We start from the raw sequence: 25,172 nt of genomic DNA, 5'->3' as shown, positions 1-25,172 counted from the left end.
ATTAATAACTGTAAAAACTAATTAACTAATTGTAACTATTTGTAACTAATTTTAATGTTAAATTTTAATTGTTTAATTTTTAATTTAATTAAAACGTTTAATTTTAATGTTAAACTTTAATGTTAAAATAATTGTAAAAATAAAGATAATAAACTCCAAAATTGATTTTCAATAATAAATAAACACAAAGTAAAACAAAAAAGTAGGAAAAACTCATATTTTTAAGTATTGTGAAAGTTTAAGTTCTTTAGATAAGAATATAAAAAGAAAAGTTTTTTTAAAGAACTTAAATCTTTACGTATAAAAAGAAATTTTACCATATTATATTTTGAAGACCGATAAATAAATTAGCTCAAGAAGTTTTTAAAATTTAAAATGTTTTTAAAATTTTAAATTTTAAAAAATCATTAAAAATGTTATCAAACATGATGCAAAAAAACTAGTATTAAATAAAAATAATAAATTCCAAAATTTATTTTTCAATAATAAATGAACACAAAACAAAAATATAAGACTAACTAAAAAAATTCAAAATTATATAAAACAGTTTTCAATAATTACTATTAAGTAAATAGAAAAAAGAAAAAAATTCGAAGAATTCTAGCGTTATCATTTCATGTAGAGTTCATGATCACATCCTTTAATATCTGACAATGCAATTAAAACATTTGTATATCACCAACTTGATAACGAACGACTGTGTTACTCTTTATTTCTCACCCAGTGTTACAGAGTTTGTTTAAAAACTCTGTAACACTAAATGACACTTAAAAACAAAATTTTAATCGTTTAAAGTTTTTCATTGGCATGAAGTTGAGAATGGATTGAACATTCTTTGAAGAAATTGAACAAAGTTAAAGATATTACTGAAAACTGTGCAGTCAATTATTGCCAAGTTTAAATTATGACTGACACAAGGAGCATGAAATGCTAAAGGGTTGACTTTTTAAATCTTTTGTTGTACTCCATTAACCTTTCCTTTCATATTTAATCCATTATCATATCCTTGACCTCTGCAGTTAGAAAAGATTTCTCTACACACTAAAAATTAAAGGTAGAAATTTTTAGTTAAGGTAGGATATGTGATATACCCTTAGTAAGGTATAATTTTCTATCTTATAAGGTAGAAAATTATACCTTTAAGTTAGAAAATTGTATGACAAATAATTGTTTTTAATATAATTTTCTATCCTAAAAGGTAGAAAATTATACCTTACTAAGGGTATATCACATATCCTACCCTAAGGTAGAAATTTCTACCTTTTTTTTTTAGTGTGTATTTGCAAGTTTTCTATTTTAATAAATTATAGAAAACTGTCGACCACTGCAATTTTTAAAGTAATTGTCTTTATAAATTAGAGCAGGACCAAGTTTAACTAAATGGTCTAAAATGTTGCTAGAGCAAACATTTAACCAATTACCATAATCCAATAATTTTATGTGTTTCTTGTAGTATATCATCCAATATATCATTAGATTCTTTTAAAATAACTAGTTCATTACTTGCTCTAATTTGCAATAAAGTTACACAATTATTTTTGGGTATTGTCGAAGGTTTGCTAACTTTGGTGGACATAGTCGTGGAGTAATGCATAGTATATTTTATATATTTCGTATATACATCGTATAATTATAATTTTTTTTTTTTTTTTTCGGGAAAAAAAAATTAAAAATGATCTTAAATTTTTGTTGAATAAGAACAACGTTCTAAGGAAAACTAATAAATGTAATAGAAACATTGATTTGTAAAAGAAAAGTTATATAATGAAATTAAGAAATACACTTCTATATAATTTAGCTAAAAATATACCTGTAGATGAATTTATCAGACTTTTAATTAAATTGGCAATACCTCTTTTTCTGCCGTATTATAAAAGAGATTAAAATGTTTTAGAAAAGGTTTATCATAAAATGACTTGAATGATTTAATTTTTGAGAAACTTAACAATGAAAGAAGACAGGAAATATTTGTATTCACGACCTTGCAAACAAGAAGAGAAAGATATTCTTACTTATCGAGATACAACTTCATACTTATCGATACTTAACAATTTCTTATTGAACCGCTAAGAAATTATGGAATGCATTGCTACGCGATATTGATAATTTATCAACGGTAGGGGAGAGTGGGGCACCATGATACATGGGACACCATGAAGCATTGTAATTGTGGAGGCATCTTAAAAATTGTGAAAACCACTTTTATATAGTGAAACAGTTACTACTAGAGCTATGTTTTGAAAAAAAAATTGTATCATTTGACATCATTACGCCTGCGAGGGGTCAAAATTTGTGTTTTTTTGATGACAAAGTAATTTATTAGTTTTTAAAGCTTATGAGTTTTAACATACCATATTCAATGTGTCTATCAGTAAGTAACATTATTTTGTAAACTACAGTCCATAAGCTTTTTACTTTATTAAACAAAATCATTCGAAAAACAAGTTGATACTAAAAATGAAGCAATTGCTTTCTATTAGCAAGTATGGGGTAACTTGATAGTCTATTGTGTCATAAACAATTCTTAAAACCATTTCTTTTAATATTTATACTCAATTTTAAAAAGATTTATGTAAATATAACACAAGGAGATTCCATGTCGATATAAAACCATTATTTATAGACTCTTAAGAATGACATTTAAAAGAATATATTATCTGGTCTTCTGAAATGTGATTCGGACCATTGGATGCATTATTTGGGTTATAAATATTATTTTTTTAAATTTCAAAAAAGGTTCTACCTTTTCTCTATGTTTTATACTTTTCATTTACTTTTTTAATGATGCTCATAGCGTGTTTCATGGTACCCTATGGGTGGGGTACCTTGAAACAAATTTCTAATTTTACTTTAACTAGTCTCACAAGTTTAACCTGTTATATTTTAGTAATTTATAGAACTTATTTTATAGGTATAAATTTTTTCTACAAATAAATTTATTAAACTAATCGCCTAAAAAAAAAGTGTATTAAAAAAAAATTGTTACGAAGCAAAAACCATAAGTGTGTCATGGTGCCCCACTTTTTTAACGCTAAATATCTTTCCTAGCCAAGTTTATCACCAACTTAAGTTCGAAATATTTATCTTACTAAACGGCTTTGTGATAATTAACGGAACGGAACTGAGACTATAAACCCGTGTATTAATTTAAACACAACCCAGGTGCTGTCAAAGTAGAAATCACACTCGCTTTACTTGTACTAATAGGTTTATAAGAAAATCTAGAAAAGATCAATAATTATTATAAACTATATAAATAAACAAGGGTTGCTGTTGTCCTCTTTTTTCCGTAGGAGAAAGCAATGAAAAACCTAATTTTAATTATTTTAGCGGCGAGCTCTCCTACAAAAAATAGGACAATAGTACTCTAATATATACATATATCATTTGTATGCTATTACGTTAATTATTTTGAACTTTTAATAATAATTGCATTAATTATTGTTATAAAATGAATGCTAAGTTTAAACGTAATTTCCAGTTTTTTATATATTATTAAATACATCATACATTCGCCCATATTAATACATATTAAACTTAATTATTTAAAAAAAATTTATGAATAAAAAACATTTTTCAAGGAAAAAAAAAGTAAGTATGTTACATAACCAAGATTAGACAAGATTATATGTATGTATGTATGCATGTATGTATGTATGTACGTATGTATGTATGTATGTATGTATGTATGTATGTATGTATGTATGTATGTATGTATGTATGTATGTATGTATGTATGTATGTATGTATGTATGTATGTATGTATGTATGTATGTATGTATGTATGTATGTATGTATGTATGTATGTATGTATGTATGTATGTATGTATGTATGTATATATGTATGCCTGTATGTATGCATGTATGTGTGGATGTGTGGATGTATGAATGCATGTATAGATGTATGCACGTGTGTATGCATGTATGTATAATTTAATGATATATTTATCAAAAATTAAATATATCTTCGGAGGTTATTTGTCCGTTTAGCCACTGTTATTTTATGCAACTTTATATCTATCTATATGATTTCAGAAAAGAGTATATGTACACTCCACTTTCCCCGTACCTATTTGAGTTAGTTGATGCATGTACCAACGACTACGGCCATATCAGTCAATTTATGTATTTACGCATTTATTATAATTATTGTGTGAAATATTAATTTAATTTTAAGATATTAAATAATAAATAAATATAGTTATAATAATTGTTAAATAATTAAAAATAATTGTTAAAACATATTAAACAACTTTCAAATAAAATATACAAATTTTCAAAAAAATCAAAAAATTTTCCTTAATCCTTAACCCCCTCAATCCTTGTTAGTCGCGCCTAACAAATAATGTTGTTATGATCATCCACGACTCTGCGCCAGCATGTCGATGAAGCGAAAAATTAAAAATTAACCTGTTTTTTCATATATATAAAAGAACTTTTGTGGGCTTTTTATTTGTACGCGCGTACAAATAATGGCTTTCAAAGTAATATTTAATAATAATAATGAAAATTTATATGTATTAAAATGCATTAATTAGATAACAATAAGCAGCTAGGAAAATTAAAAACTTTATTGTATTTAAAACCACAATAATTTGTATCCCTCCCCCTCCCCCCCCGCGCGCGGGAGGAGGGGGAAGGGTACAATTTGTTGCGTAATTTTAGAAAAGGAGGGAGGGGGGGTCAGTAAAATGTGACGGTTTGTTACCAGTGTGAGAGATAGGAGGGGAGAGGGGGGAGAAGGGGTCCAAAATTGTCACAAATTGCGTGACGTAATTTATGGACCTATTATAACGAAAAAAAATGACAAATATCTTATTTAAATATTGTAATCAGAATCAAAAACAGTTTTTTTTAGCAAAGTAAGTTATATTTCCACCAAATTACATAACATTTTTATGTATCACCCAAAATAAATAGTTAAATTTCAAATTTCATTTAAAAGTTTTTCTGCATTTTAAAGTAAAGACAATATAAAATTCTAGAACCCCATCAAAACGAGGGGGACGCACTAAATGAATTCAGATTCAGAGCATGACTGTGTTGAAAAGTTGCAACGAAAACTAGTATGAATTCATAGTAAGCATGTTTAACTTTCAATTTATATACTTGAATATTGACTTATTTTTTATTATCAAGAACCTATTTTTTTATTATCAAAAACATATTTTGACGTTGGTCACAGGCCCACTAAATTTCGTGACGGGAATAGTGTCATAAAGCAATATATCGTATATAATAATATCGTACGGTTGTTTAAATAAAAAAGTTTTAGTTCTAACACGAACGTAAAAAGTGTATGTTTTAGAATTTCAAAAATTAATTTTTGACATTTTCGTAATATTTATTTGATAACTTATGTTACATAACTCTGAAATACTAATATTTCATTTATCAAAAACCAAATGCATAGGCAATTTTTATCTTCTTTTGGGAAAAGTTTGCTAGACTTTCTTTTTTGGTTTGAAAATAGGGAATAGAAAAAGTAGATCGAATTGATAAACAACTAGATTCAAATATTAGATTTAAATTAGTAAGGAATGTTAACTATTCTGATAAATTATTTGAACAATCCTTTCTAAATTCAAGTACTTAAGAAACAGAAATAAAAAAAAACAATTCTCATAATTTCTTTCTTTCAACGACAATGTTGTAAAAAATAACTTTCTATATACATATTACTTTCAAATGCACTTGAAAAAGACATCAATAAGAATACAAAATACATCGGAAAGGAATATAAAAAATTAAAAAAATCCAAGATGCCCATCAAGTAAATGTAAATAACTATAACTTTAACATAAAATTATAATTATTTATGTTTACTGCAAGCCAATAAATATCTCAAAATATTATAATACAACAATTAATTTTCTAGAGAGAATACTTTATAAAAATGTAATACATATAGCTAGTAAATGTGTAGAAAAAAGCTCAAATATGCACATAGAAAATATAAAGACGCATTACTTATATGTAGCTATTGAATGCATGAATGCAATCATTACATGTACATAAATATTAAACATATAAGTATGAACTATATATTACATGATTGTAATTGCAAAAATATTATAAAACATATACAAAAAAAAAAAAAACATATATGGCTTATATAAATATAAATATATGTATATATAAAATGTTGTCATGTATGACTTATATGTATATATAATGTAATCATATTTAATTTTTAAGTGACATATGACTAATGCATAATTAAAGTATATAAAAGAATTTCGATATTTCAAACAGGTTAAATCATCAGGAGTTATTATCAAGATCGTTTGATAAGTATGAAATGTCACTCTGTACGTTTTGTATTGGACTAATATTTTTAGAATATGCATTAAACAAACATTTGTTTTGCTCTAAGTCTAACAGCTGTCCCATAAAAGTAAAGTTTGGTGCAATGTTTCTTTTCTTACTCTTGACATGATCATAAGCTTCATTAAGAGAGAATCTATATTTAATCATAAGGTAAGCTATGATGATAGTACTTGATCTAGATATTCCTCCCAAACAATGAACAAGGACACAACCACCAGCATCAATAGCGTTTTCTAACAAAATTAAAATAGTTTTAAAATATTTGAAAAAATTGTACAATAAATTTCAATTTAAAAAAAAATTATTTACATATAGTATTTCATGTATTTTGTATTTTAAAATTTCTAATAAATTTAAAACATATTTTAATTGGACTTCAGAAATTAAAAAACCATTTCAAACAAAACATTGTAGTTTTTTAAATTAAGAGCCGCAAGCACTGCACTAATATCTATGCACTATATGTTATGAAATGCACAATTTAATCTAGACACTGATAGAAAATGAAGAGATAAATATTTTTTTTTTTGCAATAAGAGATCCAAAACCCCCAAATGATGTATGGACTGAAGTGCCTATCCTTATACCAGCATAACATCATCAGTAGCATTTTATGCACTATGTAAGTATTTATATACAAATGTTTGCGTACATAGAAAACATTAGGAATAAGTTATATATTTAGTTACAGAAAAGCAAATATGTAAAAATAAAATAAAAAAATAAAAAATACCTATAAATTTGTATGCAATTGGAAACATGTCTAATACATTCCCATTTGAATTATCTTGTATTGGTATTTGCAGATATTCAAACTCTTTGCTTTCATAAAATAAATTAGGTAAATCATGAGTCACGTTTAAAATATGAGTGATATTGAATTTTCTCAATAAGTCAATGCAAGAAGAATCAGTTTTGTTACCCAAAAACAATTGAGGCAATATTTCTATTGGTCCAGATGACTCAGTTTTAAAATGTAAATCTTTAACGTTAAATATTTCAATAACATTCCTATTTGAGTCATGAATAACCGGCGATGACATTATGCTAGCTATTTTTAAGTTAGAAAGACTGTACATAGCATTCCCAAGTTCAACACCTTCACCACATTGGCAAAGATGAGGAAACAACTCCTCAAAACTTGCAAAACCACCTAAAAACAAAACAAACCTAATTAAATAAAAAATATAACAATTTGAAATAAAAAAATGGAACAGTTTTGATTTATTTATTAAGTTTGTCTTACGTATTTTAATACATTAGAATGGTTTAAAAAACAACAAATTTAAATAGTCTTATTAAACTCCTAAATGTGTCCTAAATGTAATAAAATGGAACTGGGTTTCAAATATTAGATTATAATTTTATTATTTTTAGAGGTTGACTATTAAACATTCTACTGGTGGGAAGCATAATTTTTTTAAATTGAAATATCATTTAATAAAATATTTAAAAGATTTGTTGCTTTTTGAACTCGCTGAACATATTTGACATTTTTGTGTACATTATACATTTTGAACACAGATCATATTAGTGTTATAGGTCTCATAAAAAATTAGTGCTTTTTCTTATGCAAACCTTTATTACATTTTAATTTAGCCTTTATTATTATTTAATTTTATAGTATACTATATGATGTAAAAAAACCTCTTAATTGACTTTAAAATTGATCTATAATTTGAACAGAATAAAAATTTAACGACATGATAGTTTATATTCGAGGAAAGGAAAGATTCATTCACAACGTTTTTTCAAATATAACGGAGAAGGGGAAATGGGTATAAAAAAGATCTGATCACTATAATATTTTGCAAGATAAACATTTGAAAGAAGTATAAGAATAAAAAAATTTGAGTTTCTTTATAAAAAATATCTGATATAAACAGTTAAAAATTTTACCGCTATTTTTAAAAGTAGTGTACAAAACTTATATGTAACTAGTTATTACATATATTATCGTGCATAGATTAATACGTAAACAATGTTATTATATTTGTATAATATAATATTTATGCTTCCCTAAATATGTTTCCTAAATATGTTTATCTAGTAAAAATATTTAATATTTATTAACTATTCCTTTTTTCTTAAACATTAAAGAAATCAGATACCAAAACGACATTAAACTAATAAATACAACAAACAAAAAATGTTTTTTTCGCAATAAAATAATTGAATTCATTACCATTTAACGTTACAACATGACTGTCCTCCGAAAGTTTTTGTAAGAGACATTCTAAAAGGGTATTCTCTAAATTATCATTCATACAAGATCTCTCATCGTATATTACCACCTTATCATAACGACTTCGCTCGTCGTATTTAGTTTTTGCAAACTCTGAATTTATAAATTTTTTTATAGGTACATTTCCTTTTTTTAGGCGTCGAATCATAAGAGAAGGTACAGAAATATTTATAGCACCTTCGATATGTGCTTTAGAGTAATCACAAAATGGACGGCAATCTATTAACAGAATAGGTAGTCTTTGTTGATATTGTGCAAACAGCCAGCCAGATGTTTCAAATTTGATTTTCATTTTTATTAAATATTAATACTTATAACAAAAGTTTGTAAAATATACATTAAATATTTTAACACTTCAGTATTTGTATAAACTACATTGCACTCGCTAACTTCTTTTATTTAGACTTAATGTTTTTTACGCTACCAGCCTAAGGATTTTATCTTCTAGCCAATCACATTACTTCGTAAACAATTAAGAAATAATTTCTATATTTATCTTTTGAAATTCTTTACAACAGATTTTTGGCGTCAGTATGTCATTGCGTATATCTTGTTTGCTAATACGTAGGTGAAAAAATAAACGGAAATGTTTATGATTAAGCAATGACCAAGGTAAAAAAAAAAAATAAAGCCAAGAAAAGGCAGTGTTAATTTTCATTCAAAGTAATTCATTACATTAAAACAAAAAACGGCGTCACCGTTGTAGTTTTGTAACATCATACAAATTAGTAATTTGCATTTTCCCCCGAACAATAACGCGGCGTGGAATCGTGCTTTTTAGCAAATGCGATTGACTTAATAAAGATTCCGACCCAAACGCCGCAGAATTAATGATCATATCATGACTTATTTAAAAAGTCATGTTTACTAACTTACATTTTTAAAAAGAGAAATAAATATTTGACTTTTTTTTTCGTACAACAAAAAAATATTTGAAGAAGTGGCGACAATTTTTAATATGGCTATCATCCCAGTATTGTCTTAAGATTTGCTTCTTTAAAAGTAATTTTACACGTAACTATTAACAGATTTTGAATGTTTTCCGTTGATTACGAAGACAACTAATATCATCACGGAGAAATGGCACTTTAGGTGAGTCAAAAAAAAAAAACTGTTTTCGATTGCGTTTAAATTTCCTTCCGCTCGGTTAAGTTCCTTTGATATTTGTCAGATTGTAGTAATACTTTTTTTGGTGTCATACTTTTGATTAATTTTCTTTAGTATCTGCGTTAATTCATTTTTTATTCGATTTCATTTTCTGTGCAAGTAAAAAACTCTCCAGCGAAATCAATGAACTAATTTATCAACATATACCATATTATCCTATATTGTTTATCATTAAGAAAAATATAAACAAAAGCAATTATCATTGATTGTCAATAAGTGTAAACGTTAATGGATTTCAAGATATTTAAAATGGGAAAACATAAAACATGGATAAACATAAAATTAAAAACAACAGATTGGAAACATTTTAAAACAAAAAGTTTTTCAATTGTCTAATTTTTATTTGGTTATAATACTTTCAAAGTTCTATTTATTCTAATAATTTAAATAATTTTAATGCAGTTTTATAACAAATAATATAGTTTTATAATAAATAACAAATAATGTAATTTAGTAAAAAAAAAAACTCTTATCTAACTTTTTTTAAATCTAGGTAACACGTAGCTTTATTATCATGCACATAAACTTTTTTATCTTTTTTTTTTACATTACCAAATCGCCTTTTGTATTGTCAGAAAGATGATCAAAAAGTTATCAAAATGTTTCATAAGTGTGTGTGTGTGTGTGTGTGTGTGTGTGTGTGTGTGTATACATATATGCTTTTCTAGTTTATTATTGCTTTGCTCTTTAAGAACATTGAGCACTCTATTTGTAGAATACACTAACATTTATACATATTATATATGTGCGTATACATATATATATATTGTGCGCATACTCGAAGTCTAAAAATACAATTAAATTCAAAATATAGAAATAACATCAAAACTCTAATTTAGAAATACCATCAAAATCCAATTTAGCTTTGAAAAAGAAACTTTATCGGCTTAAAATCTGACTGTGGAAAATATATTAAGCTTATTATCAAAATATTGTTTATTATATCTCAGAGATTAGATGCTCAAAAACTAGCATAGTGGTGTATCGCTTTAAAAACTATTTTTTATAATGACACACCCTTTAAAAAAAAAAAAAAAATTTTGTGAATTTTGTTATTGAATTATCAAGTATATATTTTTACAATTATATGCTTTCAAAGCAAAAGCAAGTACAATTTTTGTAGATGATGCAATTTCTTTTTTCCTTGGCAACGTCGTAGAAACTTTTCTATCCTTAACTTCTAGATTTTTCAATATAATTTTTATGTATTTTCAAAAAAGATATTTTTACAACATCAGTTGCAAAAATATCTTTTTAAACTTAGTCTTGGTTTTTGTTTTTAAAGTCTAAAGACTTCAAGACCGCTTTGAAAGTCTTCAAAAGACCTAGATCAAGACATAGGTTCTTAGAAGTTCAATACAATAATGTTCACACGTGTATACTATTATGCCTTTAGCCAATATATTATTTTATCATTTGCACACATTACTCTATAATAACATATTGCACTATTGCAGTTGTATAACTATAATAACTGCAATAGTGCACTTCATACGATAACATGTTATCGTATAAAATGAAGTGTACTATTGCAGTCTACAAAATATATCATTAATAATAACAGAAAAATGAAAAGATTATTTGTATTGCTAAAAACAAACTGAACTAATAAAAAATGGCGCAAGACCATTACACTGTGAAACTAAGAATAGTACACTTATATCAGGCACGCTAGGCCAGTAGCCACATATTATAGTTAAAAAAAAAAGTTGAGTAAAGTTTACGTATTCTATTTATGTGTTTTATGTATAGTTAAACGGACAGCTATGAATCGCTTGATTTCATAACTTGTGTTTTAGCGATCTAACAAAGACAAGTTTGCGTAAAGAAATAGAGTGCACGTCTTTCTAGAAACAAATTTTTTAAGAGCGTAAAGTTGCGGGGATAAACAATTTATAATTAATTACAAATCCATTAATCACATTGATATTTTTAAGAGACAGTAAAGGTCCGAAACCAAGACCAATACTCCAGGTTTTCAAGACCAACACCAAAATCCAAGCTTTAAAATCAAGACCAAGACAAAAGAAGTTCTTCAAAAACATGTCAACTTGGTACTCAATAAAAGCAAAGTTATAAAAAAAATTCAAAAAAAAAATTGCTTCGGTTTTTTTGTTGCACAAAGTATGAAGTTTCTTAACTAAAATGCACTCTTTCCATTTTTAGTTGTCATACCTTTTTTTGTAAGCTAAAGGTGGAAAACCCCGTTAAATCTTACTTTTAAACTCATTTAGTTTGAAGTTCGTTATTAATTTTTTATGAAAGGAAATTCTATTTAAGCTCTAACTTTTTCGTCGGCATAATTTTTATAAAATCTTACCTTAGCTAAAACAAGGATATTTTGAACAAAACACTAAACACTACCCAGCAAACATTATTTTAGTGTATTTATTGTGGATCTATATAAGCCTTTTTTTTAGCGGTTTATTGGAGTTTTGCTCATCGGTTACTTTGTGGACCACTAGTGGCAGCCGCTATAAATGGTAAGTCGATAATTTTCCGACATTTTAATTGTGGTTAATTATCGGCAAGCCCGTTTTGGCGGCTGCCACTAATGATCTACTAAGTAACCGATGGGAAAAGCTACATGCCTATATAGGTCCACTGAAATTCCGCTATAGTATGTTTGTTGGGTATCATTTTTGATATACGGTAGCATAAGAGTTGCTCGTAAACCAAAATATTTTTTAAATGTAATTCTTATTGGAAATGGCAGCAACAAACGTAAAGAAATTGATTTAATGCGTGTGTCAATCTGACTATCTACACTCAAACTAATTTTTTTATTATTTAAGTTTAATAGTTCTACTTCCAATACGTATAAATAGATTAATAAATATACTATAAAAATAAATTAAATATACTGTGATAAATATACTGTGAATATTGGAAAACAAAAGCTTTAACGAAATTGAAAATTAATCTCTTGTAAAACATATTAAATTTTAAAAATCTAAAAAATTAAACTAAAAAAATAATAATTTAAAGACAAAAAAAATTTTTATTATAATAAGTTACTAAAAACTACCACTAGCATAAAAGTACCAAAGCATAAAAATGGGGCTGGAAGGTTTTCTAGAAGATCATTTGTAGTGATATACATTAGAGTCAAATATGTTAACAAGTTTAAACTAAAATCAAAGAGATACAGTCGTTAGAAATAAATAAAGATGTTTTCTAGAAAAAAAAAAATTTTAACTTTTTTTTGAAGGAACTATAAGTCATATTAATAGGAAAACCAATATTTGGTATAATTATTTTGTTCCAGAGATACGAACCACGGCAAGAAATGCAAAATTGATTACAATTATTTTGAAAAAAGGAGTATTATAATATTTATCATTGCACAAAATTGCTTTTTAAATTTTATTATACAAAGATTTTGTAATACACAAGGAGACAAATTTTTGTTTAAGTATACATTTAAACATAAAGCATAAAATGTTATATACGTTTAGTTAGTAAGTATTTTAAGCTTTTGTTTTTTTAAGCAAATGGTTTAAATGATAGAACGCTTTTTAAAATTTATTGGGCGAGTTGATATGGTAATGGAAAAGGGAATAATAAAATGTGTTTACAATTTTTTGTTTAAAATTGCTTTTAGCTTCTTATACAGACAATGATAATTAATTGCTTGGTAAGGAAGAACTACCTGGTAATACTCTTGAAAAGTAATTGCTTTGAACAATCAATAGTAGTTCGTGTACCTAGGGGCTCCGTGTACCTAGGGCACCCCACTTTATCTAAAATCTAAAAAGTTCTAAGTTATGCTTCTCAGTCAGGGGATTAGTTTAAATAAAAGTTATTTTTTAATCCTATTTTGATACTCAGAGAGCGCTGCCACGGCAAGTTATAATTAGAAAACGCTTTTTGATGGTCTAGTAAGTAAAGTTTGGCTACTTTTATCTTATATTGTTTTACAAGAGGAAATGCTTTTCTATAGGTTCTAGTAGATAATATTGTTTCTTACTTAAGTACTAAATGCGATGTTCGATAAGTTTACTCTCAATGAGGATTTCTTAATAGATAACGTTTTGCATGAGGCTATCAAGCCTTGTACCTAGGGCCATTTGTTTGTTTCTCTGATAAAGAATTTGTTTGATCACGAGGTAGATTGCTAAATTCCGATTGGCGAAGAGCATTTTTTTTTTTGCGGCTGTTTTGGCAACACCATTTAACGCGTAGAGTTTGTTAATTTTGCTCAGAATTACTAGTCAATTTTGTTATTGATATACGTGTTTCAATCAAATTGTGTAATTAATGTTTGTATAATCATCTACTTTTTTTTAGATACTTTACAGTGATGTATATCAATGTGATATTTATATTTTAATTATGAGAGTTGTAAAGTTTGTTACACACCTTTTGTTACTTTGAATGTTTTTGCTTTTGATATATTTATACTAAATCTCTGTGATTTTTATTATATTTTAGTAGTAGTTGTAGTAGTAGTAATAGTTGTTTTTATTTTTATTTTTGTAGTAGTTGTAGTAGTAGTAGTAAAGAAGTATTTTTTTTTGTTATTATTTTAATATTGCATATTTACTTTTTAAATTCGTAGGCATACAGGTATTTTGATCAAAATAAATTTTGTTTATTTTGATAATAACTTGGATTTAATAAATTTACCTTTACACATTTAAAAAATGTGTAATTTGTTTATATTTAACTTTAAAAATTTTTGAGATTTTTTTAAACTATTTTTTTAGATGCCTAGGAATAATAATGGAAAAAAGGACTGCAACACGACATTTTAGTATCAGTAGAACAACACTCTAAAGATATATAAACTTTTGTCAGAGGAATAGTTCTAAAAATACTGAACCAAAATATCAATATTTTAACCGATGTGCTGTTTGGAATGTATTCTCTAAAGATAAAGAAAAAGCCTTAGTTGAGTACCTTGTCATTGCAAGCAATATGAATTATGGACTGTCAAAGCCACAACTTAAAAAACTTGCTTTTGAGTATGCAAAAGCCAATGCTAAAAAATATGCAACCTCTTGGGATAAAAATAGTAAAGCCGGTGAGCAATGGTATTCTGATTTTATGAAAAGAAATTATAAATTTCTTTCACTAAGAAAGCCGCAAGCCACAAGTTTAGCAAGAGCCACCAGTTTCAACAAAGCAAATGTTTCTTTTTTTTTTTCAAAATATCTTGAAGTCTTCTCAAAATATATGTTTTTGGCTGAATACATCTTTAATGTGGATAAAACAGGTATTACAAATGTGCACACACCTGTTAAGGTTGTAGCCCCGAAAGGCAAAAAATAGATTGTGAGCTTAACTTCTGGTGAACGAGGAACTAATATAACTATTAGCTATGTGAATGCAATCGAAAATTCCATATCCCATATGATGATTTTTCCAAGAGTGAACTTCAAAAATCATATGCTGAAAGGAGGACCTTCAGGAACTAAGGGAACAGCACATATAAGTAAATGGTCAAATGCTGAAAATTTTTTAGAGTTTTTGAAATATTTTATTTACCATATCAAATGTTCTGTAGATCAGGCAGTATTGCTACTATTGAATAACCATGAAAGTCATACCAGTATTGAAGCGATTACTTTTGCTAAAGAAAATAGTATAATAATGCTTACTTTTCCTCCACATACCAGCCATAAGCTTCAGCCATTAGACAGAGGTGTTTTCGGACCTTCAAAGAAATACTACAGCACAGCTTGTTGTGATTGGATGCTGTCAAATCTAGGAAAGTTAATCACCATATATGACATTGCAGAAAACATTGGCAAATGTTATCCTTTGGCTTTTACTCCTTTAAACACTCCAGCAGGTTTTTGTGTGTCTGGTGTATGGCCAGGTAATCAAAACATATTTACTGATGATGAATATTTGAGTTCAAGTGTAACCGAAAGACAAGATCCAGCATTAAATTCTCCAAATAATTTTATTTCTGACAAAAAAAAAGAGTTAGTCAAAGATTCATCAATATTTTACAAATTCACAAAATGATTATATTCCTGTACAAGGCAGCTATTCGTCTGCAATTGAAATAGACTTTTCTCTATCAAAATCTGTTTCATGTATAATGCCAGAACAGGTCTTTCCTTTTCGGAAAGCAAAACCTTGTGTATCTAAAAGAGGAGGTAGAAAAGCAGGTAAATGTCGAATTTTTCACTGACACTCCAGAAAGCAACGCTATTGCACTTCAATGTGCAACAAAAATTGGAAAAAAAAGAAAACTTGTTTAAAAATCTTTGATTTGAATGGAAGCAGCAACATTAAACATTTTTAAATGTCGAAAATTTTAAGACTCAATATAACACAAGATAAATTTTTGAAAACAATGCTAGATTAAACAAATTTTTAATAAAATTTAAGTGACTATCTTTGTAGTCTATTGATTATAGAGAGCGGCCCTAGGTACAATAGCTGGTGGTCTTGTGAACAATTAAAAAAAAGCCTTTTGTACCTTGGGCCACTAATTTTTAAACCCTTCTACGTGACGTACTTTTATATTTTAATTCATTATACCTATATTAATACAAACTAATTAGTATAAAGATGTGATCAGTTTCACCATTTTTAGACAACCCCAGAGCCTTGATTTGGGTCATTGAAAAAATCCGGCCCAAGGTACATGAACTTCCCCTAATTGCTATAAACAATATGTTGTCAAACCGTGTTATGCAAGTTCTATTAATTATTTAAATTGCATGCTTAGATAATAACTCATTGATTATTATTTTTTGATAACCTATAAAGCTTCGCAAAACTCTCTCTTTTAAAAACAGCTGTTAAAATACATAAAAATAAAATACATAAAATACAAAAAAACAGTTATCGGTAATAAGTAATACAAAGTTTATCAATGGCATAAAATTGGCTTAACACAAACTAAATGCTGGTTTTTAAAATCAAATGCTTAGAAACATAAATTCTGTTGGAAAAACTGTCATTAGTTTTTATTGGTTTTGTTTTTGTTTAACTATTCGTCATGTAATCTAAAAAGAATTATTTAAATATATTGCCATATTTTAAAAACTGGGTGGCCAAATAAAGCTTCTGAATCCTTAGAGTTTTCGTGCAAAGAAAAAAAAATGTAAAAAACGAAACTTCAACAAGTTAATCTATATTGTTACTGTTGTTTCATATACACAATTTCATTACTTAAAATTACATTATTTAAAAGTTCGACTAATATGAATAAAATAATGACATTAGATAAAATCTAATAGCATATTTAATTAAAAATGTATTGTCTCAAATAAAGGAACAAGTTTGAATACTAGAAAAACTGTAAGAAACTGCGAAATACGGCATAAATTTTACAAAAAAAAGATTTCATGATTTTGAATAAATATTTAGAAATTTAATGAATAAAACAGTAAAAAATTTAATGAATAAAACAGTTCTGAAATCCAAATTAGAAAATATAAAAAATGCTAAAAAAAGAAACAAAATATTTAAAAAGAAATTTAAATCAAAAATCGTTTCATAATTGAGTTATTTGATGCATCTAAAAAAATTTTGAAAATATGTAAAACAATCTAGAAATATTTCAAAAGTCTCTTATCAAAAGTAAACTAAATCTTATTAAAAACTATTAAGAAAGAAACCTTAATATTATTGAGAATAAATTAAGTTTGCTTAAATAAAAAAAAAACTCATTTAATATTTAAAAAACTGATAAAAAAGGTAAAATAAAAAGTTAAAAATAAAAAATAATGAAAATTAATTTTCATAACTAAAAAACAAAAGTTATGACAATTAAATAACAGAAATAATTAAGTTATTAATTTAATTTTTGAAAATTGGGATAAAAACATTTTTAAATTAATATAAAGAAAAACTTGTCGCAAAAAAAAAAAAATCAAAAATTGTTTTAAAATTAAAAAAAAAAAAAATCTATTTTTATGAGGAAAATATGAGACACAAGTTTCCACAATATATAGACAATGTTTTGAAAATTGAGAACCAAGAAATTTAAAGTTGGTTTCTTTGTTAGATAATGAGAAAAAAATAACTTTTGAAGATGGTAGATACTGTGATGACATTTGGGAACCCATTAACAATACTTGTCTCAACGAATAGTATATTAATGTGAGTATAAAAGTACCATTAAACAAACAAGAATGAACGTATCTAGGCTGCTTTCAGCTGCTGCAAATTGCAAGTTATAAAGGAAGCTTCAATTTTTAGTACTATAAGGTTAGTTTGCACTGCATGTAAGACATTTTATATTATATGTAACAAGGAAGTCCTGGTGTAGCAAAAAATCTATTTTGTTCCATTTATTAGAAATTATATGGGTCTTCTATACTATTGGCAAATAGAAATGGTTTTGAGGGTACCAATTTTCTTCAAAAAGATATGATTTATTGCAAAGTACTTGAGTACTCTAAAAATAATGTTATAATGAAATATCTCTGAACTTTACACATACATACAAAAATAAGGTAACCACTCAAGTTTAAGAATGAAATTTTATAATCTTTCCATTCTCTTCAAAATTTTTATGTTCATGTAAATTACTAGTGTAAAATATCCAGTGCTTGTCATGCGCTCAATTGTTTAGTCATTAAAAAACATTCAGACCAAAAACTAATTGCTATAAAGTTCCAAAATTATGTCAGCGTGGAAAAGTTACGGAATTTCGTTTTCAAATTTGAGTAACTTTGTATATGTGTGTATAAGTCAGAGTTGCTTTATTATTGCATCATTTTGAGTGTACTCAAGTAGTTTGCAGAAAACCATCTTGTTGAAGAAAAATAGTACCCTCAATACTTTTTCAATTAGCAAATAGAAAAAAACGTATGCTTACAAAGAGTTCAAAGTTAAATTTTCAAACAGAGTAGCTTTATCTATTTTAAAAGTAAAATGCTATCAAGTGACTCAATAATTTGCCAAAAGTGATCTGTAAGTAGTTTGTCAATAATTTCTAATCCAGCTACCCTATTAAAACTCTTTAACAGCTCAAAATAGCTTGAAAAAAATTATTTGAGTGTATTGTAGCAGGCATGAGATAGTGTGTTGCAGCATCCTTGAGATAGTGTATTATAGCATACTAGATATATATTATAGTGTATTAGAGAAATCAGGAGAAATATTTGCTGTTTATTATTTGGTTGGTGGTATTTTTATTTTGGAAAGGACTCAGTGTTTTAAAATAAACCTTTTGATAAGGTTTACTTCTGAATTACTTTTATTCGGTAACATTTAACATTTCGGTACTGCCTTTAAAATAATTTTTACAAAATAATTTTGAAGGCATAGTAAGAATACCTAAAAGTTGATTAAAAACACAATCAGTTCACTATGTTTAATTGTTTCCATTATAAGGGTAATATGGTTTTGATTTGGAATAAAATTATGATTGTTGACAGCATAAAATGTGAAAATTTATTGGAAAATTGTTTTTACTTATTAAAATACCTTAAATAAATTTGCTGCTCTATTATTTGATAATATTGAGCACTCAAAAACGCACAATTATATATTCGTTTTATTATATCACAGTAATACAAAACTTTCAACACGACGTTGCATGCTAAATGACTATATTGGAGAAAATAAGTATTCAGAAGAAGTATTAAGTAGAGATGTAGGTCTCGAGACGCCTCGAGAAATCTCTGGTATTAAGAGCTGTCAAAAATTTTTTAGTTGTAATAAAAAGTGAAAGTCTAGTTTCTACTTCTTAAAAACTATTAACAGAATAACTTTTAAGAAAAATATTTATATGGGACAATATAAATAAAATTATAAAACTTTATCCGTTTTCTTATAAGTACAAAACCACCGATTTCAAACTTTTTCTCAAATATGAAAAAAAATTTTGCACCAGTATAAACGTATTTTTATCTCAAAAAAGCGTTTTACATATAAAATATACGGCACGTTATTTTAACACTTCGCGTTACCACCTGACTATCGCGTAACAAGACCATTTGTCTGACCAAACAACGAAGAAAAAAGATCGTTTCTAAAAGAAAAAAAGTATTTATTATTAGAGAAGTTATTTTTTAAAATTTAATTTAATTTATTTAACCGTTACTATTTGAAACAATAATACTTGCAAAACAAATTGAATGTGAATTGAAATGTGAAATTACATTGAAGGGACAACTCAGAGGTTTCTGTTAGGAGGATGATTTAAAAAAAATTTAACAAATATTCAAAGATGCATCTAATTTTTAAAAATAATAGTATATTCAAGTTAGATGTCACTCTTCAGCATTTAGCAATCGACAAAAATGCAAAATAAATTTTTATCAGTAAACACAAAAAGTAGGAATGCTTTATGTTCGGTTTGCTAACATTTAACAGAAAAATACAATTTCTTTATTTAAAAAAAAAGGTTTTCGATTAGATATGGAGCTTGGCATTACTACACATTAGTAAACGCACTGAATATTCTATTCAGTCGAATTATACTGTATTTTTATGTTATTCATATCGGTAAATATAACGCGCAACCAAATCGCAACTAAAAAGATTTTTGGAAAAGTTTGACGGAATACTTAAAATACCTTTAAATTTATTAATTTTTCATTACTTTCCAAAATCCAAAGTCATAAAGATCAAAAGAAAAATTTCAATTGAAAAAAATTAAAAAGATTATTTTATTTCAGTTTAATCTTTAAAAGCGATGACGCAACTATTAGGGTCGAAATGTAAAATATGATGATTAACTATTAAGGTCGAAATGTAAAAAGTAATGATGCAACTATTAAGGTCAAAATGTAAAAAATGACGATGCAACTATCAAGGTCGATATGTAAAAAGTGGTGATGCAACTATACTCTCAATTTAAAAGGTCATTTTAAAAGCATATTAAAGACGATGAATTTAATCAAAATTTAATCACAATTAAAAACAATTCATTCAATCAAACAAAATGTATAGAGAACGAAATCATTCATGACGAGCAAACCTCTGACATCTCTTTGTAATCCAACTAAAAAAACGTGCAGTTCGTCGATGCAGTTTTTAAAAGACATTTTATATTGACAAAAAGTTTATAAAATAATTTGAAAATCCAAGTAATCTCCAATTGCACACAAATCATAAAATTAAAAAAGATGAAAAGTATTATCCAAACAAAGTTCTTTTAAATTATGACTTTTAAATTATTTTAATGTTGAGTCTGATTTTGTTAGCTTTTATTATTTTAAGCAAGATACATTTTATGTATTTGCACGTTTGACAAAATTTTCTTGCATAAAATTGTTTTATTTATAAAAAGAATCTATAATGTTATTAAATATTTTTAAATTATATAAAATATTTATTATATATCCATATATTATGAAAAACATTGAGTGTTATTCACTTTTTTTTTTAAGGTTTAAAAAAAATTTATATGCAAAACAAAATAAATCTATAAATGCACAATAAAAATTTTTTATATGAAAACACAGCAAAATGTATTTATGTGAATGCGCAACAGAACAAGTTTATGAAAATGCGCAACAAAATAGATTTATATAAAAATATTATTGGGGAATAAAATTATGCAAAATTAAAAACCGTGAAGCTTTTCTGTTAGCTTTGAATAAAGCATAAAAACTATACGTCCTAGACATTACAACAACTAAACAATGCTTAAGTGTTTACTAAGGGCACCAAAAAAAAATTTTTATAAAAAATCTTCCTTATATTGGTAACTCATATTATTATTAATAGCTTGAGTATTTACGTTAAAATCAATTAGAACCGGATTGCCTTCTATCATCGGAAAGTGACAAGTATTCTTATAACAAAAAAAAACAAAAAAAATTAACAAAACAGCATAATAAATTTTAGGCGCTCACATCAACCCAAATTAAAAATTTAAAGCACGTCATTAGTTATAAATAACTGTCTAATTCGCATTCTTGAAGATTAAACTTTGGCAGCAAAAATCAACTTTATTTTTACAAGCAATTTTTATTAGAGTGAATAATATTTTTTATTTAGTTCAAAATACTTTTTAAATATAATTTTAATATAATATTTAAAGCCATATGATTAAAATATTATTGAAAAAATTTATCTACAAAAAAAGTGAGATTAATACTCGCTTATACAAAAACAAATAAAAATAAACAATTGCTCAATTCAAGATAAATATTAACTCAATTAGATTTAAATAAAATAAACAACAGAAAAACAAATTTTAATATTAAATCAAATAAATACTATGGAGTTTTAATGTCATTAAGATATTAATAAAAAAGTAAAACCAATTATAAACCACGTTTTGATGGAAGTTAATAACGTCATTAAATAAATTATTGCTATAGAATGACGTCAATAAAGCTTATTCAATCTTTTAATGAAACATTCAAATGATATTGCTCTCTCGTTTGATCTTTTCCACTGGATTGTCTTTACAAGTTGCAAGAAATATTTAACCCATCCCGATTACGTCTTACATTTTTAAAGCGCCAATATTGTTCCATTTTATGAAAATAATTTTTTACTTCAATTTGTATATTCAACTACCGGGTTTTGCATCCATTTAAAACAAACATGATATTTATTTAAAACATCGTGACAATCAATTAAAACAATCGTGATGTTCAATTAAAACATTTGACGCATGCGTATCTCAACATTCTATATTATTCAAAAAAAAGGTTTTGTTTATATATTTATTTACTTAATATTATATAAATTCATTTTTATTAATTTTATATTAATTTAATCGAATTTATATTAAGTTTAAATAGATGCCACATTTGTTTTAAATGGATGAAAACTCGGTATGGCGTACACGCATGTATACATATTTATTAAGCTTCAACTCTTCCATGCCGTTCAAGTAGATACTTTTTACATGACCTTATCTTATTTCTAAAACAGCCATAACGTTCATTTAAAACATGCATGATGAGCAACACCTTTTTATTATATAATAATATTTATTATGTCTGAGTCAGTAACTGCGCTTTTAGCTGATTTGGAAAAGGCGTTCTCTTCATACTCGGAAAGACCGTGGATCGAATTTCCACTTGGACAATTTTACTTCTTTTTCTTTAATATCTCGTCGCTCGTATATTTGCTGTGACACCATTCCCCTATTCTTTTTTTTATAGAATACACTCTCAACATCAAGCCTTTCAGTGTATTTTTTAAGTAAGGCGTATACATATTCCGGGTTTTGCATCCATTTAAATCAAATATGACATCCATTTAAAATTAAAATAAATTCCATTAAATTAAAGTAAATTTTAAACAATAGTTCAAAATTTAAACAATATTCATAAAAATAAACTTATATAATATTAAATAAACAAATATATAAAAACCTTTTTTTGAATAATTTAAAATGAGATTGCGCATGCGATAAATGTTTTAAAACCACGATTGTTTTAATTGATTGTCACGAAGTTTTAAATGACTGTCGTGGTTGTTTTAAATGGATGCAATAACCGGTATAAACACTACCTCGCGTAAAATGTTACCGGCGGAAATTATACTCTGGGAATTTTTACAACCGTAAATTTAGAGCCGTAAAATGTTTTTTAATTCAAATTTATAAAACTTTTCCGCATCAAATTTTGTAAATATCTACTGACTCTTGTAAATATCTACTGACTTGTAAATATCTACTACCTGACTTTATTTTTTTAAATCTATTGTCCGGATCAACAACACTCTCAAGACATAAAAGGTTGTCAAAAACAAAGTGTTTTTAAGTTAAAGATTCAAAAACATTCTAAACCACAGGTTTCTAAAAAAATAAATATTCATATCATTGGATCTTCAACAGAAAATTTATCGCCGCTAATTTTTGAAAATATTTTATAACCTTGACAAAAATCATAACGCCATTAGCATTTTACGCCGGTAAGAAGTTTTCATCATCCCATTGAAACCAGGTTGAATGTTTCAACATTTTTTGTATACGCTGCTTCAAATAAAATTTAAAATTTTTATAATTTATTTATACATTTATTTAAAAAAAATATTCACAATTAAGTTAATTAATAACCAAAAGAAAATCGCAAAATTAAAAAAAGTGGCAGAAAAAGGATAATTACTCTATGTTGTGACCTTAAAATCAGGAACATCTGTTAAAAAAAGTTACAATGATAAATAATGAAAGAACCAACGTCTCCAAAAAGGCACTTTAAAAACATTTGGCTGAAAAGAATTTAATAGGTCGTCGTTCAATTAAAAACCACGTTTAACTGCAACCACAACAAAAAAAGCGAATGGAATGGGCTAGAAAACACCTGAATATGGTTGTTGAAGACTGAAATAGAGTAAATATGACTTAAAATATTGTAAGAACCCTGAAAAATTATAGCTTTATAATTTAAAACATCTTTGTAATTTTTACAGGTCGGCTTCTTGGAATAGTCAACATTTCAAATTTTGTTGGAGAATAGCTCATTTGTCTAATGACGCCCAGGAAATGGTTAAATACCTTTGCGAGTGTAATGGTGTGGTCTGAGATCTCAGCTATGGGTATGGGTTCCCTCAACATTGTGGAAGGGACTATGAGACAGGACCAGAACAAGCAAGTAATAGAAAACAACCTCCTACTGCCCCAGGACCAAAAATAGCTTCCCAGTATTGAAGAGTATATATTCATGCATGACTCTGCACCATACCATAGAGCTAAGAATGTTACAGCATTCCTAGCTGAAAGAAAAGTGCAAGAAATTTTGCCCTGGCTGGGAAATCCATATGACTTCCCGATAGAAAATCTATGGGAGTTTGCAAACAGAAAATCGCTAAAGAGATCAAGTACCAATTGATAGAAACCCTTATTAGAGAGTGGCATAACAGCCCCAGTCTCCAGCAAATGTCTGCATAGAAAGAAAGCCGTTATTGTAGTAAGGGTGTCATTACAAAATATCAAATTATTACCTAAATTCTTATTTTTAAACTTTTCTTTTAAAAAAAAAAAAAAAAGCTATGAAGAAGTAATTATGTTGTTTTTATTTGTCCTCTAATGATAAAAACAATAAAAAACAACTACAAGATATGTATTTTTTTATTAAAGTAGTTTAAAGTTTAAAATTAGTAAAAAAATTAAAGCGTCCCTAACAACTTGGACACCCACTGTAATAAATGTATTTTTTAACTTTTTGTATACAGCCCTCAAATTTTGGGTCCGCATTTGGCATTGCTGACCTAACTGCCAATCTCAAAGTGTTTGAGGTTTTTTTTTCATTTCTATATTTTATGGTAAGCTCTTAGTGTCAAATTTTTTTCGCCGATCTCTACCAGTTTGAGGTGGGCAATTTATTGCCGACCTCATTTTTTCTAATTCTGAGGGTTGTTGTATAACATAAATAAAATTAACATAGTAAAAAAGAAAGAATCTAATTTAAAATACTATTTTATTCAACTTAAAATAAATCCTTTATTTTAATAAAAACTAATCACAACTTTAACACAAAATAAACAAAACAGAATAGAGTATAAAAAATAAAGAAATAGAGATTACAAGAGATTAAAAAATATTATT

The 25,172-nt window shown here is 26.5% G+C and overlaps 2 protein-coding genes across 2 annotated transcripts in view; both read right to left on the bottom strand.

The window, feature by feature from the left end:
• Positions 1-5,619: 5,619 nt before the first annotated feature.
• On the bottom strand, positions 5,620-9,215 carry LOC100199706 (dual specificity protein phosphatase 6). The gene is made up of 3 exons (XM_065818324.1): positions 8,516-9,215; positions 7,064-7,483; positions 5,620-6,563 (listed from the first exon to the last, which is right to left on the bottom strand). The coding sequence occupies exons 1-3, from the start codon at positions 8,865-8,867 to the stop codon at positions 6,265-6,267; spliced, it is 1,071 nt and encodes a 356-aa protein (XP_065674396.1). The 5' UTR covers positions 8,868-9,215; the 3' UTR covers positions 5,620-6,264.
• Positions 9,216-19,539: 10,324 nt separating this feature from the next.
• LOC100203299 (protein AATF) overlaps positions 19,540-25,172 on the bottom strand; it is a 42,976-nt gene continuing 37,343 nt past the window's right edge. The window contains exon 12 of the mRNA XM_065818362.1: positions 19,540-19,688. Within this exon, the coding sequence (XP_065674434.1) occupies positions 19,634-19,688 (55 nt within the window). The 3' untranslated portion in view covers positions 19,540-19,633. The remainder of the gene's footprint in view (positions 19,689-25,172) is intronic.

Source organism: Hydra vulgaris, chromosome 14, assembly GCF_038396675.1.
Source record: "Hydra vulgaris chromosome 14, alternate assembly HydraT2T_AEP".
NCBI lineage: Eukaryota > Metazoa > Cnidaria > Hydrozoa > Anthoathecata > Hydridae > Hydra > Hydra vulgaris.
The sequence above is the reverse complement of the archived record's forward strand: the minus strand, read 5'-3'. Positions and strand labels throughout refer to the sequence as shown.

Excerpts from the sequence above, each read along its gene's own strand:
- LOC100199706 (XM_065818324.1), bottom strand. The coding sequence starts at position 8,867 with ATGAAAATCAAATTTGAAACATCTGGCTGGCTGTTTGCACAATATCAA. Across the intron at positions 7,484-8,515 it reads TCATGTTGTAACGTTAAATG|GTGGTTTTGCAAGTTTTGAG; the intron begins GTAATGAATTCA and ends TTTTGTTTTTAG. Across the intron at positions 6,564-7,063 it reads AATTGCATACAAATTTATAG|AAAACGCTATTGATGCTGGT; the intron begins GTATTTTTTATT and ends TAATTTTGTTAG.